Here is an 18,984-nt window from a genome sequence, read left to right on the forward strand (position 1 = left end):
CCTTAGGCTAGAGGAGTCTCTTTTTTTCAGATATTTCTGTAACATAGAATAATACAATATTGTTTAAATGGACTGATGCCTTGTCTTACAAAGTCCTCATGCATTTCTTTCCATTAGTGGTGGAGGTTTTTTGAGTTTTTTAAATTGTACATTGTAAAAAGTAAAAAAAACCCTGTTCTTTGTAAGGTTAGAGTGGAGAATTCGTGTAAAATTTCAACTAACTAGTTTTCTCTTAGTGAATGGAATACATCCTGTTGTGGCTGGATGACCCTGTTTCTGCTGCTTTGCCATTTTTTGTGGGCACTTGAAATTTCTGCAACTCACCCAACTCTGCAACTCATGCTAGACTGGTATTTCTCTAGCACAAAATTGAGGATAGGTATTTTATGCTTTGAGGTGTAGCACGAAGGCAGATTTGAATGCACAGAGACAGTTTGGGACGCTATTGGAGAACTGCATAGGGCAGAAGAAAACAAACTTGATGCAGTTTTATCTATGTTACTTTTTGGGAATTGTTGTTAAGCGAAATGTTCCAAAATCGCATCTGGGCATTTTGAGTTGCCTAGTATTTAAGTAGCAGTGTAGCTCATGTGGTGTCAGTGTGTTATGACCTATAAGCAGACAGATTCGTAATGCTGTTAAATCATATCTTTGCTTTTAGATGGACAAGATTTATTACAGCAGTTGAAAAGAATCTCCCCCTTTTACAAGGGGAACAAATTTCAGTTATTAAGGAGGATGTCTGCTTTCAGGAATGTAATATTGCAAAGGATCTCCTGGTCTTGTGTTGTCTGTTGTCATGGGAGGAATGTCATACATATGAAAATACAAAATCCTATTTTAAGAACATTTCTCCCCTCCCCCCTTACTAGGACTTCTTATTAAATTTGGGTTACAGAAATCTCACTGTCATGATGGTTAAAAATTATCTGATCTTAAAGTAGGCACAGCATATATCAATGAATGAATTATTTGTTCCTTTGTGAGTGTCATACTTCACTTTAAATCACATTCTTCTGTCCTGGTTACTGTCTTCTGCCTTATCAAATGTGCCTTTAAAGAACGCACATTCAATGAAAGTCTTCATTTTCCTGCACTGATCAGGCTACACTATTTTTGTCTGCTTGTGTAGAATAGTCTTTCTCCATCCCTCATCTTTTTATACTGTATTTTTCTGTTTAGCATTTTAGTTTGAGCATAGATAAGTGGAACTTCAGGGTACAGGTGAGACGGTGCCTGTGCTTTTGCAATTACCACAGCGATGCTTCCTCTTCTGGAGATTGATTTCATGACATATCCTTGAATTCTGTTTGTTTTCTTCATAGACTTGTTTTCTCTGTTAAAAATACATATTTATCTTTCTTAGCTGTTTCCAGCTCATAAGCTGTCATCTTTTTGAAAACTTCAGTATTAATCTCTCCGTGCATGGCTTTATGTACTACATTTCTCCCAAGTTCAGATGGGTTGGAGGGAGTTCCACCAAATGGCCAGGATTTCAGTGGGCAGTCTCAGTGTGCTTGAGGCAAATACAAAGTTTTGTTCTTCAGATTCAGAGAAAGAACTTAAATTTTGGTCTTCATCATTTCACAATGATTTAATGAGATCACAGATTAATTTGATTGACTCTTCCCCTTTGTTGCAGTGTTTCTGCTCACAATAAGTGATTATTCACTGGAGAAAATTCTTGAATTTCATTATTCCACACTTCACTCTATGCTGCTTTTAAGCTGCTGCATTTCTCTTTGGTCCAGGAAAAGTTGATTTTCCACAAGCTGGTATCTTCTAATGGCAGACTGTTTTATGAAAATCCCTCTTGGGTTCTAATCAATATATGAACGTGTTTTGTGCTACAAATTTATCTTATCAGCAAGAAGGCTGGAACTGTATTTTAAAAAGCTTGAGATACTGCATAATCTGTGTTTAATAAGGCATGTATTAAATCAGGGTTATATCTGACCCTGTTCAGCCTAGTCAGCCAAATAGATTTCACAGGATACTTATTACGCCTCTAAAAGGGATGATGTGGAAACATGAGCCAGATGCTGTGTTCCAGCCTTGTACAATAAAAAGCTAAAATACCTGTGTGGTAATCATGGCCTAAATATGTTCATATGAATTTTTGCCATTTTTCAGTAAAGTGTTTTTGCTACTAAGCAAGTAAACTTTAATATGGGCATCTGTCTTTGTCAGCAAGCAGTATATTAAAATGCTGGCAGGAATACCAATAATCTTTCATGGTGTTCTTACATTGCTTTGTTAAATGTCAAATTGTAACCATTCCTGCATCTAAATGATCAAATTAAATGAAAATTTTGTGTTGCTAGTAAATGAATACTAAATTAAATGTGTAATAGCAAATGTGCATGCCAGCCTATTCAGTTCAGGCTGGATTGCTTGTCTTTTTGTTGTCACTTGATTAATTTCTATTTTAGGTCTGAGGTTTGAAAAAACAGTGAATTAACTACTGCTTTCATAGACCTTCTACTCATACTTTCCTCTTTTTAAGAGAAGACTCAGTGAGTTCTCAACTTAAAACTTCTTGGGCATACAAATTACTTAGAGATCCATTGAATTAAAACCAGATACAGAACCTCTTATACCGGGGGAGAACTAGGGTGTGTCAGCTTTTCAATAAAACCTGAAAGAAATCTGGTGGATGTTTTATCCAAAGCACCAGAACAACTTGATTTTTGAGATGCACTGTAGTTTGGAGTAAGACCAAACACAGATTAGTGGGATGAGTCTGGGTTATTTCTGAATGAACAATCCCATGGAAACTGGTGAACTGCATGCACTGTAGGAGCACCTTTGCAGACAGGGGAGATTAAGAATATAAACTGCAGAACATGAAGAGGAGGGAAGAAAATCTTGTGTTTCTCCAGCTTTCTGTTTCTTTCCTCTCTGTACTGGTGAAATGCTTTTTGTATTCTTAGCCACTTAGTGTGCATCTCTTGCAGCAAAATCCATGGGATTTTCCTTGTATTCTGTTTCTTATGAATCTTCATAAAATCTTAAAATCCATTTTTTCCTGTAACTGCCTAAGCAGAGTAAAATGTTACTCTGTGTATATGTAGTTTGGTAAAGCTTACACATTTTTAGAGATTTCTAGTAAGTCTCATAGAGTCATATTAAAGTATTATCATTAATGAATATAAGAATAATATCTGTTCAATTTTCTGGCCAATGCAACTGCTTCTGATCTGTTTTATGCATGGAAAATTTACTCAGATTTGACAGTTGAGTGTGTGAGAGACAGGATGCATTACCTAAGCGGATTTCAGTCCAGACAAACTGAATTTACCACTGCATTGGCTGCTTCTTCAGAATGAGGGAAGAAGGCTTTATCAACAGATTTTATCATTGATACCCCCTGGTCTTTCCATTTTTTTTTAAAGGTGAACAGATACAATGCTGAGTAGAGACAGGTAAATAGGGAACGGTTTGAAATAATGATAAAGTGTCAGTGTTGTGGGAATGTAAAATTTATTATCTAGGAAAGAAAGCCCATGGCATTGTCATCTGGACTAGCGAGAATCATTCTGTCTAGCTGCAATGAGCACGTCTATTGTTTTTCCAGCTGTAACAGTATGTTAAAATTATTAAGGCAGAATCAACCTCCAAAGTTTTTAGTTTCATTAAAAATAAAATAATAATTGCCATTGTGGTCAAGGGAGGTGATCCTTCTCCTCCAGTCAGCACTAGTGAGGACACACCTGGAGTGCTGGGTCCAGTACTGGGCTCCTAAGTACAAGAGATGTGAACACACAAGAGAGGGTGCAGGGAAAGGCCAAGAAGATGCCAAAGGCACTGAAACATCTCTCCTGTGAGGAGAAGCTGAGAGAGTTGGGACTGTTCAGCTGGAGAAGAGAAAGCTCAGGGGGCATTGCATTAATGCATGTTTGAATACTTGATGGGAGGGTACAAAGAAGATGAAGCCAGGCTTTGCTCAGTGGTGCCCAGCAGCAGGACCCTAGGCAATGGGGCAAACTGAAACATGGGAGGGTTTCTGACCATCAGGAAACACTTCCTCACTGTGAGGGCAGCCAGACACTGGCACAGGCTGCCCAGGGAGGTTTGGACTCTATCCTTGGAGATACTTGAAAGCCATCTGCACACAGTCTTGGGCAGCTGGCTCTAGTTGGCCCTGCTTGAGAAGGAGATTTGAGTCAGATGGCCTCCAGACATAGCTTCCAACTGTAACCATCCTGTGATTCTGAAATAGTTCTGGGCTTGCTAACAGCCTGAGTTTTAAAGCCCTTTCGTTCTCCTGAAGAGGATTGGGATGTAATAGGAGTCTTTGATACCTCTTTCTAGGGATGGATACTGAAAAATAATGTTGAATTTGAAATTTGGTTGTTCTTTTCTATATATCACAAGATACACTGTGGACTTCTGCAAATGTTTCACTGAACACTAGTATTTTATAAGGATTAATCTTACAGTCTAATCTGCACAGTGATGCCAGCTGAAGTATGTTCTTACAGTGACTTTTACAATGTGCTTACTCAATAGGTAAAACGTTCCAGGAGTAAAGGAGGACTGGCTGGGCCTGATGGTACAAAGTCAGTGTTTGGACAGATGTGTGCTAAAATGAGTTCCTTTAGCCCTGACAGCCTTCTGCTTCCTCATCGTGTTTGGAAAGTCAAATTTGTTGGTAAGATGATTCTTTACTCCCCAGCTATTTTGCACTTAACTTTACAGTTCTGTTCAGGTTTACTCTTTTGGAAGACCTGAAGAAAGGAAGGGGTATAGGAAAACAATGTATGTGTGTAGGCAGAGGAAGGTGCTTGAAACATTAGAAAGCAAAAAAGCCTTTTAAAATGATGTTATAAAAAGCCCTCAGGATTAGCGGCAATGTCTATAATTCTCCTCAAATTCCAGGAGCAACTGTTCTGCTTACAACAAACATTCTGCAAAACCTAAACCTGCTTTTCAGCTGTCTGAATTGGTAAAGAATCCCGGGTAGCCAATTTTATTGGTAGGGTTGTTTTTGCAATTCACATATCACTTTGAGTTTTTTGATGAAAAATACTTTAGATTGATGAGCTGTTCTATGAGCTGGCAGTGTGCACTTGCAGCCCAGAAAGCCAACCTGGGCTGCATCAAAAGGAGTGTGACCAGCAGGTCGAAGGAGGTGATCCTGCCCCTCTACTCGGCTCTAGTGAGACCTCACTTGGAGTATTGTGTGCAGTTCTGGTGTCCTCAACATAAAAAGGACATGGAACTGTTGGAGCAAGTCCAGAGGAGGGCCACGAGGATGATCAGGGGACTGGAGAACCTCCCATATGAACATAGGCTTAGAAAGTTGGGGCTGTTCAGCCTGGAGAAGAGAAGGCTGTGTGGAGACCTCATAGCAGCCTTCCAGTATCTGAAGGGGGCCTATAGGGATGCTGGGGAGGGCCTCTTCATTAGGGACTGTAGTGATGGGACAAGGGGTAACGGGTTAAAACTTAAACATGGGAAGTTTAGATTGGATATAAGGAGGAAATTCTTTCCTGTTAGGGTGTTGAGGCACTGGAATGGGTTGCCCAGGGAGGTTGTGAATGCTCCATCCCTGGCAGTGTTCAAGGCCAGGTTGGACGAGACCTTGGGTGATATGGTTTAGAGCGAGGTGTCCCTGCCCATGGCAGAGGGCTTGGAACTTGATGATCTTAAGGTCCTTTCCAACCCTAACTATTCTATGATTCTATATAAGATACGTAAAATACATCTGGTTTAACATGTCATTTAGGAATCTCTTGCTCTGACTCTCCTTCCAACCCCCCCTTCTTATTCTGGTTAGTGTATTAGGCAAAAATGCTAGTTATACGCTGGTAAAACAGTGCTTTTGTCACTCTGACATGCTGTATAATCTTCTAAACAATACGATGTACAATAAGTTGGAAACATCCAAACCAAAAGCAAAACATAAAGGGGTTTTTGTATGAACAGGTATGACAGTGTAGCTTTTAGTAAAGTTTTGTTTGTTCAGTCACCCCTGTAGAAAGAAATATGATTTGAAAGAACATTTAATATTGAGCCTTTTTTCTTCTCCAAGGTGAATCTGTGGATGACTGCGGTGGAGGTTATAGTGAATCAATAGCAGAAATGTGTGAGGAGCTTCAGAATGGGCTCACCCCTCTGTTAATTGTGACACCAAATGGAAGAGATGAATCTGGAGCAAACAGAGATTGTTTCCTGTTAAATCCTGCTGCAAAGTCACTCTTGCATATGAACATGTTCCGTTTTCTTGGTAATTTCTTGGCAACACTGTAACGTTCTACTTGCATTATGTTGTATATTCAGAATATTGGGAATCTAACAACAAACATTTCAAAAACTTATGTTTAAACTTACAGGTGTACTTTTGGGCATTGCCATCCGTACTGGCAGCCCTCTGAGCCTCAACCTGGCTGAGCCAGTGTGGAAACAGCTTGCAGGAATGAACTTAACAATTGCTGATCTCAGTGAGGTAAGTGTGAAGTTCCTGAGTACAATGTCATGTACAGAAGACAAGCAGACTCTAGCATAATTTTTTCCCCAGTGATTTGCTTCCCTGGTTTCTATATGCTTGAATTTTGACTGGCCTTTTACATTTTGAGCCAGTTATACAGGAATGACTTGTACTCACTATTAAAACTGTAAATTTAAGTAATTTGAAATTAGTTAAATAAGCTACTTGAATTCTAGAACATTTGCAAATCCTCTCATGGATTTGACTAGCCAAATGTAGTCCCACTCCAACTTTCCAGTAGACCTTTCTGTAGCTGTTACTGTCTGTTGTGCGAAGATGCAGTACCTGATTAGGTGCACACACCTCCATTGTTTCGAAGTTAAAGAAAATTGAGTTCAGGCTACTACTGAAAAGAGTTTGTGCCTATGTACCGAAGACATCAGACTTTCAATTTCTGTTTACTGAGCTCAGTAAATGTGGAGTAAGAGTTAGGTCTTCATTATGAAGAGGAGTTTCTTCTCCAATGCTGTTAGGTAGATATGTATTTACTGTAAAAGCACCAAGTCATTTGTTCATCAGTAAAGAGATTCCTTTTGTACCAAAACAAGCATTGGACTTTGTAGAGATTATTATGTTTTTAAGCTTTAAATCTCTTTTCTTGTGTAATGCAGTTTCTTGGCAAATGCTCCCCCAAAGGGTTGAAATCTATAACACATGCACCCTCTCACATCAGAGTATAATGAAATTTTATGTAAAATACTAAGCCATTTTATATCTTTGAAATTAAGTTAGATCAGTTGTGGTCAGAGGTTGGACAGTGCTTTTGGTAGATGAGACAGAATGGCTTTGGTATGAAAGGGATGCTTTTGGTATGAAAGATGATGTATAGTGCTAGTAAACTGACTTTAACTCGGGCTTGTTATTTTCAATAGGTTGATAAAGATTTTATTCCTGGCCTTATGTATATTCGAGACAACGAAGCTACTTCAGAAGAGTTTGAAGCTATGAGCCTCCCATTCACTGTGCCTAATGCAAGTGGTCAAGATATTCAGTTGAGTTCCAAGTACACCCATATTACACTGGATAACAGAGCTGAATATGTGAGGCTGGCAATAAACTACAGGTTTGTTGAATACATTATTTAAACTACTGACATAAATAAGCTTTTTTGTTCGAAAAATATGTATGAACTTTTAAGTAATACAGTACTTTAATGTCTTGTATGCAAGTATTTTAATATTTTCATATGATTACAGAGCTGATTTTCTTATTTATTTTAATCTATCCAAAGATTAAACTTAATTTTTAGGATAAAATAAACTAGCAGATATGACTAAATTTGAATAGCTTTCCTGACAGTAGTTTTGTCAGCCAGCTGGAAGTGGAGCCAGTCCGGTCGAGAAATGCCCCCTCCATCTAGTTCTTTATAATAAAGTAATGGGCCTGATCATCTAAGCTCTAGATTTAGTACTAATTTTAGTAAATTGTTATGTTCCTTTGAACAAGTGATTTTCTTCTCTTGCCAGTTCTGGTTATCTTCAAAGGACATGAGAAATTTCCTTAAAGGTCATGAGCAATTCTAAAGCATTTTACAATTAAAAGGTCTTAAGCAGAAACATTTAACTGCTTAGAATCATTATAATTTTTTTTAATTATATGAAGCCTTTGAGAAAAAATACAAACTATCATCTGAATAGAATCCATGTGGAAAAGTTGGGTGCAAAAGACCAAGTTTGTCCTGACATCTTGTTTTATTTTGATGATGACGAGCCTAAGGACAGGATTTGTCAATGATGCAAATCTGTGCTCTGGAAAGCTCTGTAAAACATGTCAGAAATGATTTGACAAGAAAACAAAAAGCAAGCCACAAATCATGGGTGGCAACAGAAGCAGCAGGGTCTTCTAACATTAGAAGACTTACCTATGTCTGCTTTGAAATACTACTGTCCCCTCAGAACATCATGTTTTAGTTCAGACACATTTTTCTTTTAACATAGTCTCTGTCTAGGGTTGGGAATGTTTGGGGTCAGAATTCCAAAACACAGCTATTCTCTTCCCAAGAGCATCTTGTTTCCATATGGGGCACTTCTTCTTGCCAGGCCATATGGGGTTTGTTGTTTCCAGGCACAGCACACAAATAATACTGGAAGTAAGATATCCTAAACAATTGGAGATACTTCTCCATACTGAGCTTGTTGTGCAATGAGTTGGTGTAAAAACCAGGTAGTCAACTATTTAGTGTGATAAATGCTTATTAACGTTCCTTAGCATATAGCTGGAGACTTGAGGAGAATGGATGGAGTTTCCTTGATAGTACAGTAATTGCTGGAAATAACTGCTAGAAATGGCATTCACAGAAACACTGAAAAATGTGTCTCTGCAGGCTTCACGAATTTGATGAACAAGTTGCAGCAGTTCGTGAGGGGATGGCCCGTGTTGTTCCAGTTCCTCTACTTTCACTCTTTACAGGATATGAACTGGAAACTATGGTAACAATTTCTGCTTTGCTACCTCTGCCAGGCTAATTTGGAGTGAGATTCGTCACTTACATCTTACTAATTGAACAACACCCGTCCCCCCCCGCCCCGTTCGTCCCCCACTCCCTCATTATATACTGTTTACAGTGATCACTCTGTGATTGCAAACATTTTGTCCAAGGATAGACTAGAAAATGTTTACTTGCTCTCTTGGTATTAATAAGATTGTGAGGGTTGCTTAGTCTGGAGAAGAGAAGGCTCAGGGGGGACCTTATCGCTCTCTACAACTACCTGAAAGGGGGATGGAGCAAGAAGGTGGCTGGTTTCTTCTCCCATGTAACAAGTCATAGGACAAGAGGTAACAGCCTCAAGCTGCACCAGGGGAAGTTTAGATTGGATATTAGGAAAAATTTCTTCACCGAAAAGGAGGTCAAGCATCGGAACAGGCTGCCCAGGGAAGTGGTAGAATCACTGTTCCTGGAAGTGTTCAGAAACCATGTAGATGAGGCCCTCATTGACATGGTTTAGTGGTGGTCTTGGCAGTCCTGGGGTAAAGGTTGGACTTGATGATCTTACAGATCTTTTCCTAATTGATTCTGTGATTCTATGATTTTGATGTAGCTGAGCAGTGATGTAATGAATTATTTCTGAATTATCAGTTGTTAACCCCACAAAGTGTGGACCTAGGAGGTAAAATGGAGATCTTCATCCCAAGTAAATATTTGATTCTTTGTGATTCAGGGAAATGAAAGAAGGTTCATTCTTGCCCCGATGAGAAGATTTGTATTTAGTGCTATTGTAATAGGAGACTGTACACAGCACTGCAAATATTTGAATGTTCATTTTGTTGCTGTAAAAGCTGATCAAATATTTTAAAGGATGGAGGGAACAAATCTCCTGTAGTTGATTTGTTCAGAATTTTGTAGCTGTACGTTTTATTTTTCAGGTATGTGGAAGCCCAGATATTCCACTTCACCTTCTGAAATCTGTAGCAACTTATAAAGGCATCGAGCCAACTGCTTCCTTGATACAGTGGTTCTGGGAAGTGATGGAATCCTTCTCCAATACAGAGCGATCTCTCTTCCTTCGTTTTGTGTGGGGCAGAACAAGGCTGCCCAGGACTATTGCAGACTTCAGAGGGAGGGACTTTGTTATTCAGGTGATGCATATGGGATGGGCCCATGGGAATTTTATTGTAAAAAGCTGGGAGTGGAGAATTAATAGCATAACACAGCGAGAACAGGCTGATTTCCTGAAGATGTTTATGCCACATTATATTGTAGGTTTCACAGTGCAACAGGGACCTATAATGTATATAAATACTTTCCTCTGTTGACTTGGGCAACTGGGTGTTCATTTCCCAACCATTTGCTTCTCTGGATTTTGATAGCTTTCCACTGTCATCAGCTGCTTTTGCTGCCATTTGTTTAGCATTTGATTCAGCTCAGTTAATCATTTCAGCTAAATTAAAGCCCCCCACAATCTTCAAATCATATTTGGTATTTGCTGAAGTAATAGAATCTTGTTTAGATTGTTCCCAACCACACAGTCATAATCAAAGAAGCTCATATATGCCTGGTTTTATTTATTTACTCAATGTAGAGAAAATGGATTTGGTCTTTTCATGGTTCTTTTAAGAAAGTTCAGCATCTGAATCACAAATCTAACGTGCTGTTAAAAAAAAAAATCTCAATTTTGATATTTATTTGTGGTTTGGACAATGAATCAAAACTATTTTGTGTTTTGTTTTCAACAGGTATTGGATAAATACAATCCTCCAGACCACTTCCTTCCTGAGTCGTACACTTGCTTCTTTCTCCTGAAGCTGCCCAGGTATTCCTGTAAGCAAGTATTGGAGGAAAAACTGAAGTATGCCATTCACTTCTGCAAGTCTATAGACACTGATGATTATGCTCGGATAGCGCTGACAGGAGAGCCAGCAGCTGATGACAGCAGTGATGATTCTGATAATGAAGATGCAGATTCTTTTGCTTCAGATTCTACACAGGACTACTTAACAGGACATTAAAAGAGAAAAATAAGGGTAGTTGTCACAAGCACTGAGGCAAAATGCCAAAATGACAATGAAGCCAAGGACAGTTTAGGTCTCGGAATATAAACTAAATATTCAGAGGGGATGGTAATCTTCTGAACATGGAGAAAGTGTGTTTGCTACTCACAATGGGAATTAAGGGTCACAGCTTAAACCATCAGCTTAGAATAAATGGCACAGTATATGGGCATTTAACATTTATTTTAAGAGCTGAAAGTGGCCCCCATAATGCTGCACTACATTTAGAACCTTTGTGTTTACTGAAGTGTTGTAAATGTTTATATAAATATGGTAGTGCAGCATCCAAAAGGCAGTGAAACCTTTTAAGTTGTGGGTGCAATAGGTTTTTTCATATTAAGTGTTGTGTTCTGTGCATCTTCTTGATTGTATATTGGAAATACTGTGCAACAACTGAATAGTATTATAAATATTTCAATTAACTTTACTAGAAGTTTGTTAAAGATTTTTGAACATTGAATTAACATTGTTCCTTTAAATTCTTCTATAGATAATAAAAATGGCCAATAGTTTCACCTCCACCCCTCATTTGTATATTTTAGCTTATGCATTATTTATCTCAAATTTGATACCTTTCTGTGAACAGCATCGTAATTCTTATCATGGAAAGTGTACTGTATATAATTTGTGCCATGTAAATGCAAAAGTTATAATTTCCCTCCAAATAAAAGTTCTGCCACAGAAGAAAATGCTATGTGGTTGTTAATGGTAATGCAGCTGTTACATAGGATGAACATTGCAATGGCTCTAAGAGATGTTTCTGCGACTTAACAGTTGTTGACCATGTGTGATGCTCCACCAGTAGTCATGTGCATTGCCGTAGGCAGAGCATGAGCTATAGTAAAATCAGAGCAAGTCTTTCCAGCACATTAATGATAGCGATTATGATTTCATGTCTGTAAGACATACAGCAAAGCAGGAGCTACCTGGGGTCTGGACTCAAATTGATCTAATACTTAAGATTTAAACTGGGTTTCCACAGAACTGATTAGAGCTGGATGGCAAACCAGGCTTCGTCCTGGTTTCATTATCTGTCTTTTCAGAGCAAAAACTGGTTTTCCAACATCCCCTGTAAAGGCTTTTACGGGCAAAATTCTGGTTTTGAAGTTAACTAAATACATAGATAGGTAAAAAAGATCATAGCCCATGTAGTCTAAACAAGTCCCCAGTCTAGAGGTGGAGGAAAGACTTGTTTCTCAGTCAGAAATGAAGTGCCTGCAAACAGCCTGACTGTTGTGTGGGACTCTGCAGCTCAGACAAGCAAGGAGGGGCTTTCACATTCCTGACAGGCTTTCCAGGCGGGAGAGCATTGCCTGCTCAGCCCTGCACGCTGAGGGTGGAGGGGAGTGGAGAGGGGGCACACAGTCAGTACTCTCCACCTGTGGCAGGAGGAACTCCTCCACCCACCATCTCATCCCCTCCCACTGTGCTGTCATTGCTGTGTGATAGTTGTGTCCAGCCTAATTGCTCTCCTACACTTTATAGTACAGTACAGGCACCTCTAGTGGAGAAATCATCCCAGCCTGAAGTATAGAGGGGTTTGTCCTGGCAAATTCTAGGTGTTTACACAAAAGCCAGAGGTCTAAACTCCCACTTGTAGTTCCTGGAGACGAAGGGTCAATGCAATCAGCAGAGTCTTAGAACAACAGAATGGTTTGGGTTGGAAGGAACCGTAAAGATTTATCAAGTTCCAACTCCCCTGCCATGGGCAGGGACACCTTCCACTAGAGCAGGTTGCTCAAAGCCCCATCCAACCTGGCCTTGAACACTGCCAGGGATGGGGCAGCCACAGCTTCTGTGGGCAACCTGTGCCAGTGCCTCACCACCCTCATAGTAAAGTTTCTTCTTTAATCTAAATCTCCCCTGTTCAAGTTTTAACCCATTGCTCCTTATGTTATCACTATAGTCCCTCCCCAGCGTCCTTATATGCCCCCTTCAGATACTGGAAGGCTGCTGTGAGGTCTCCATGCAGCCTTCTCCAGGCTGAACAGTCCCAACTTTCTCAGCCTGTCTTCATATGGGAGGTGCTCCAGTCCCCTGATCATTCTCGTGGCCCTCCTCTGGACTTGTTCCAACAGATCCATATCCTTTTTATGTTGAGGACACCAGAACTGCACACAATACTCCAAGTGAGGTCTCATGAGAGCAGAGTAGAGGGGCAGGATCACCTCCTTCAACTCTACTGACCACAGCCAGCTTTCCACTGCAGGATGAGATTAAAATCCTTTAGGCTCTTACCAGCTGTATTAAGCCTCTGCTTTCCAAAATGGGGAGAATAGACAACTTCACCTTAGATGCTGAGATTTATGTGACACAGTGTGATGCCTACATCGGCACAATGGATGGAAAGAGAGAGATGCCTTTGCAAGCAGTTTTTCTAACCATGAACAATTCACTCCCTTAAGGCAAGTGTCCACACACAACTACCATGCAGCCATATTGCATTTCTGTGCTTCCCAGAGCTTCACTGAGCAAGTACACGCCAGGCTCAGGCAAGTCTGAGACCAGCTGAGGGCGGACTCTTTTCTTACCTGTCTCTTCTGTTTCTTTCTCTTCTAGTTGCCATGTTCCCTCTTACATGCTCCTGTCTCTTCCTCTTGTTTCCTACTCCTGTGAGGGCCTGTCTGCAACAGAAAGGTGATCTGGAGGGGGGAAGGATTATGAGAGGAGTGGGAGTGAGCAGAACTGGTGAAAACACAGGGGCAGAAAACCCATTTGCTGAACACCAGCCTAAAACAGCATAACTTTTTCAGAAGAAAAGTCAAAAGGCAAAAGACTTGGGGATGGGGGGGCAGGGGAATCTAGTCTATACCTGCAAATCAAATCATTTAGCTGCAGTGAGTGTGAAAACTGGCTGGTTGCCTCTGCAGTTACTGAACTGGAATAATGGAGTCTTCCAGCAACACAGCCTGCTGAGTGGCAAGTTAATAGTTGGATATTGATTTGCCATCTTGAACTGCCCATCTGAGAAGCCTGTGCCAATGTATGCCAGAGGTGAACAAACCAAATTCAATTAGCTAGCAAGCTTAAATGACAGATTCATCTCTGGAGCACACAGGAACAAGCAGCCTTCCCAGGCACAGCTGCAGCAAGGAAAACCAGAGGAAATCCATCTCTGGCAGACAACTCTGTGATCATTTTCTAAGGCTAAGACAGAGCTGGTGGTCCTGTCATTCAGGCCTCAGTGATACTAAATGAGCCTACCCTGCACTCTATACAGGAGGTTGCTGAGTGTTTCACATATCAAGCTACAGTTTTCATCACACTGGTCAGCCCTGCACCTATTATGCCTCACCAACAGCAGGAGGACCCATAGGGAGGAGCAGAGAACCCATGAACCTCTGATCCTTACTCACAGCATGCTGCTGGCAAGAAGATGTGTGTGCATCCCAGCCCTGTTTTCTGTGCTTGGATCCACTGTGAAAGATGCACCAGGTCATGGGATGCAGCCAGGGAGGGATGCAGATAACAATGGTACCCTTTGAGCTCTGGGCCTTGAAAGGTGGCTTTCACTGCCTGCCTCATGCTGCTCCCACTCCCAGCTGCAGCCCTGGAAGCTGCATCAGCCCCGCACGCCAAACGCTGCCCGTCTTCACAGGACAGGGAGCTGCCAGATGTCTATGCTTTGCTTCAGGGGCACAAGGACAGCAGAGCAGCATCCGGGTGATACAGGAAGGGCTACTAGGACCATTATGTTACTCTTACTTGCATAAGAAGATGCAATTACAAGAGCAAAAACCCTTTCATGGAAGAGCACAGAGGTCAAATCAAGCATGAGACAGTACTGACTGCACAAGAATAGCTCCATGTTCAAATGTCATCCCATATACTTAAGGTTAATCATACGACAGCTGAGGCAAAGATAAATCTTTATCTGTGTGGCTCTCTCTGGATTTCAAAGATAAATCTTTGTTTGGATTTCTCCCTCTCTACAGAGAAACAGTTACTGAATGGCTCCAAATTCTGCATCTCTCTGCACCTACGCTGATCTCCACATGTATTCCAGAGTAACCATGTATGCCCCCTCTCCACTTCCCCGCCCTGCACTGGTCTGGTGTGGAGCGAGAAAAATAATATTTAAAGGATACCTATGATGGTGCTCACGCAGAGGCAAACCTAAATGGGGTTATGGAGCCATTTTCCGTGTGTTCGGCAGAGTGGAGAATACGCCTCTAGCAGATGTGAAACTCATTTGCTTAAACTGGGAAGTTGTCTAAATTTTTCATAAAAGAAGGTATTTGACTCCTATGATTGCTCAGTAAAGCTTAGTAGTGGTTCACAAGGGTTTTTTCCCACCAAAGTTACATATTCCTCTCCCATTCTTTTGCCATACTTGTGTATATTTAATAATGATACCGATAATTAATGATGCACATGTACTTTATATACAAGTTGCTAGAAAAGTTGTAATGTTGTTAGGACAGCCCAATTTCACAGAATCCATCATGTCAGTCTGGTTGCGCAGAAACATCTCTACCTCCACAGGGTTTAACTCCACATTTGCCAAACTGGTGGAAAGAATTTTCTTTTCAGGCTCTTCAGACCTGGCTCCCATAAGCTTACCTATGAGAACATCTCACCATAAATCCTTGTCTCCATGTCAGACTTGAATGGAGGAGAGAAGTATTTCACAAGGCACTGTTTCATCTCACTTCACAGCTTTTGTCTCTGACCTTTTACTCTTCATGGGAAAGGAGTGTTCATGCCTTTGGGAATGAGAAAAACCATCTCACATTAACATCAACTGGGCTGTTAAAAAGGTCCAGTCCCAGTAATGTCCACTGCCCTATTTTTTGCTTCTCCTTTTCTATCTGCTATATCGGCATTCTGTGCCAGCCACAGATATTGTTAAGTCTCTTCAAGATGTAACTTGCCACGGGTGACCTGGGCCTTTCACTTCTTTAAGGGTCCAGTATCCTACACAGAAAACTGGATTATAATGACTAAATAACAATTTAGTACAAACTCTATTCATTGATGTAATTCAGTCAGACCAAAAACCATACCAAAAGAAACCAACTCTGCACCATCACCTTGGGCATCCTCCAGGGACCATCACTGACCCTGCCCTTCCGAGTTACTTGCAAATGCTTATCTCTGAGGGGTGGATCTTGTTGCACAGGGTGCTGAGGACTGCTCAACGTTGGCAACACAAAGTCCATCTCAGTGGTAGGAAAACGTCATTTCACACAGCAGTAGCATGGTTGTGATATTATTAGGATCTGCTGTCTTCTTTGAGCAACAGACAAGTTACTGAAAACCCGTGAAATGACCCCCCGACCAGCCACATCAGTAAATGAGTGCAGCAAATGAACACTAAAAGTAGTTGCAATATACCTTTATTGTAAAAGCAGCAGGAAAGCTGGATCTAGGCTCCAGTGGGTAGAGGGGGCAGTGACTTATCCTGCAAACCCTACAATCTGAGAGTAGTTTTGAGGCCATAAAGTAACCTGAATCTCCCAGAGGTGCCACAGAACAGTTGTTCTACCACCTCCCCTAAGGCCTTATCAGCAATCGTCACCACCCTGTATGGGATGAGAAGGTGGTAAGACAGTTCCTACCCCTCCCTAATGGAGAGAAACAGCTTGTACAGCTGTCATTCAAATTAGACAACCTGTAAGCAAGTTCTAGCTAGGGATTTTGTCCTCCCTACTTTTCCCTTCAAAGTCCTGCATGAACAGATATCCTAAAAGCAGTCTTTTAGCATGTGAGCCATTTCTGTGGCCAGCTATTGTAAACAAATGTTTGCTCAAGCTGTTTTCCATTAGCCATCTCTATGTTCTGTAACTCTTGCATCTTTGACAAACAATACCCAGATCAACATTAATTTATTATAAAAATGAAAGGTTAATCCGACTTGCATTTCCCAGCTGTGGTTATGCTGACCACATCCTTCACGACTCTTGTGACACAAGTGCGCACAGTCACCTTTTGCCTGGTCTTTTCCCTTTCTACCCAGTGCTCACCTCTCTGAGGCTTCTTTCATGAGCACAATGATGTACATTTTCCTAGACCGGTGAGCATCTGTTGCTTGTCCTCTACTCTTTTTTCAGGATGGTGGCCTTTTCTAGGTAGGATGAGCCAATTCTCTACAGTGCATTGCCTGGCAAGAGTAAAGCCTTGGCCCCATCAAAGAAATGTGCGTAGTATTCCTACAAGATCACTTTTATCAATGCAGCCTATGTGTTGAAATAGCTTTTCTGTACAACACAGGAACTTTGATCTCCTGACTTCTGGTCCTGTGCCTTAACCACAGAGGAAGCTTGAAAATCTCCCACAAGCTTCTCCCTGGTCATGCTTATACACGGGGATCCTAACACCAGTGAAAACTGCCTGGGAACAAGCAAGACTGTTGTGGAATCAAACATCAAAATGGTATTGACTACCTGCAGCATGCAGGCAGTTTAATTTGTTGAACCAAGACTGAGAGGCAAATCCAGGGTCTGAAGCCAGGAGTGATTTCACCTGGAGCCAAGATTGACACATCTGACAGTGGCTGGATCCAGGCTTAGCCCTGGTCATGGCCAGCGGTTTATATCTGAAGGATTGTATGTGCAGTCAATCATTATATCACTTAGCCAAGACTTCAAAGTTTAGCATACTGTTAATCACTAGCTGAGTACCTTACATAGTAAGGATCCTCTAAACCTCGAGGAGTAACCATGAGAGGCATCCCTACTCAAGGGGAGATCCTGGCATGCAGTCCACTGCCGTGCAGGAGACGTCAGCAGACACTGGACTGTCCACTATGTAACTATCTATGGAGTAAGATTATTGACTTACAATCATATTTGCATACAAATTACATATGCTAGTTTCTTCCAAACTTGAGTTGGACCTTGACCAACACTATGGTGGTCACACTGCTCATATTAGCCCTTGGCTACTGTGTTGTTATCTGTCTCCCCTAAATCCACTTTGAGCTGGATGCAGCCATCACAGCTAGATGCATGCATTACAGTTGCCACTGGTGCTTATCACTTGAGCAGAGTTACAGGAAATAAAGGTCAGGCTGTGTGTGTGTGTAGCACACTGTCACAGGTAGCCAAGGCCTATGACACAAAATTTGGGTCAGCTTGATATTGGCTCCAGGATAGATGATAACTAACCTTACACTGAACGTGATAATAGCTGATAGGCTAATATGTGGGATACTATTGAGTGTTTATTACAGGCTACCTGATAAGGAGGAGGGAGGTGATAAGGCCTTCTATAGGTGTATGGAAATAGCCTGCCAGTCACAGACCCTGGTTCTCATGAGCAGCTTCAATCACCCAGATATCCGTTGGAGGGATAACACGGCTCAGTGCACACAGTCCAGGAAATTCCTGCAGATCACTGAAGATAACTTTTTGTTACAAGTGGCAGAGGAGCCAATGAGGGAGGGTATGTTGCTCAACCTTGTACTTATAAACCAATAAGGACTGGCTGATGACGTAAAGGTTGGGGTCAGCCTTGGCTGTAACAAACATGAAATGGTGGAACTCAGAATCCTGCATGGGGGTAGCAAAACAGCAAGCAGGACTGGAACCCTGAAGTTCCAGAGAACTAACTTCAGCCTGTTCAGAGACCTACTTAGAGGAATCCCATGGGATAACGCCCTAGAATGCAAGGGAGTCCAAAAGAGCTGGTCAATATTTAAGCACCGCTTCCTCCAAGCCCAAGACCAGTGTAACCTCACGATGAAGAAATCAGGCCAAGGGGGCAGGAGACCTGCATGATGAGCAAAGAGCTCCTCGTAAATCTTAAACTCAAGAAAGAAATTTTATGGGGGTTGGAAAAAAAGGACAGGCCGTGTGGGAGGACAATAGGAACATCGTCAGGGTATGCAGGGATACAACAAGGAAGGCCAAGACTCATTTAGAATTGAGCCTGGTGAAGGACATCAAGGACAGCAAGAAGGGCTTCTGCAAGTAGCCCTTGAAGTACCTCAATTGCTAAGGTGAGTAGCTCGAGAGAGGACACCTTCAACACCGGAGCTGGGGGGAGAGCAGCGTCCAGGA

At 41.4% G+C, this 18,984-nt stretch overlaps 1 protein-coding gene across 4 annotated transcripts in view; it reads left to right on the top strand.

Annotated features, from left to right (window-relative positions):
• HERC2 (HECT and RLD domain containing E3 ubiquitin protein ligase 2) overlaps window positions 1-11,670 on the top strand; it is a 114,533-nt gene extending 102,863 nt beyond the window's left edge. For all 4 annotated transcript variants that reach the window (XM_061377580.1, XM_061377584.1, XM_061377581.1 and 1 more), the window contains 7 exons: window positions 4,513-4,654; window positions 6,038-6,232; window positions 6,339-6,451; window positions 7,366-7,556; window positions 8,817-8,922; window positions 9,857-10,069; window positions 10,667-11,670. In XM_061377580.1, the coding sequence (XP_061233564.1) occupies window positions 4,513-4,654; window positions 6,038-6,232; window positions 6,339-6,451; window positions 7,366-7,556; window positions 8,817-8,922; window positions 9,857-10,069; window positions 10,667-10,939 (1,233 nt within the window). In that variant the 3' untranslated portion in view covers window positions 10,940-11,670. The remainder of the gene's footprint in view (window positions 1-4,512; window positions 4,655-6,037; window positions 6,233-6,338; window positions 6,452-7,365; window positions 7,557-8,816; window positions 8,923-9,856; window positions 10,070-10,666) is intronic.
• The last annotated feature ends 7,314 nt before the right edge of the window (window positions 11,671-18,984 follow it).

Source organism: Neopsephotus bourkii, unplaced genomic scaffold, assembly GCF_033783945.1.
Source record: "Neopsephotus bourkii isolate Nb327-2 ecotype Australia unplaced genomic scaffold, CSIRO-AGI_Nbou_v1 NB_1760, whole genome shotgun sequence".
NCBI lineage: Eukaryota > Metazoa > Chordata > Aves > Psittaciformes > Psittacidae > Neopsephotus > Neopsephotus bourkii.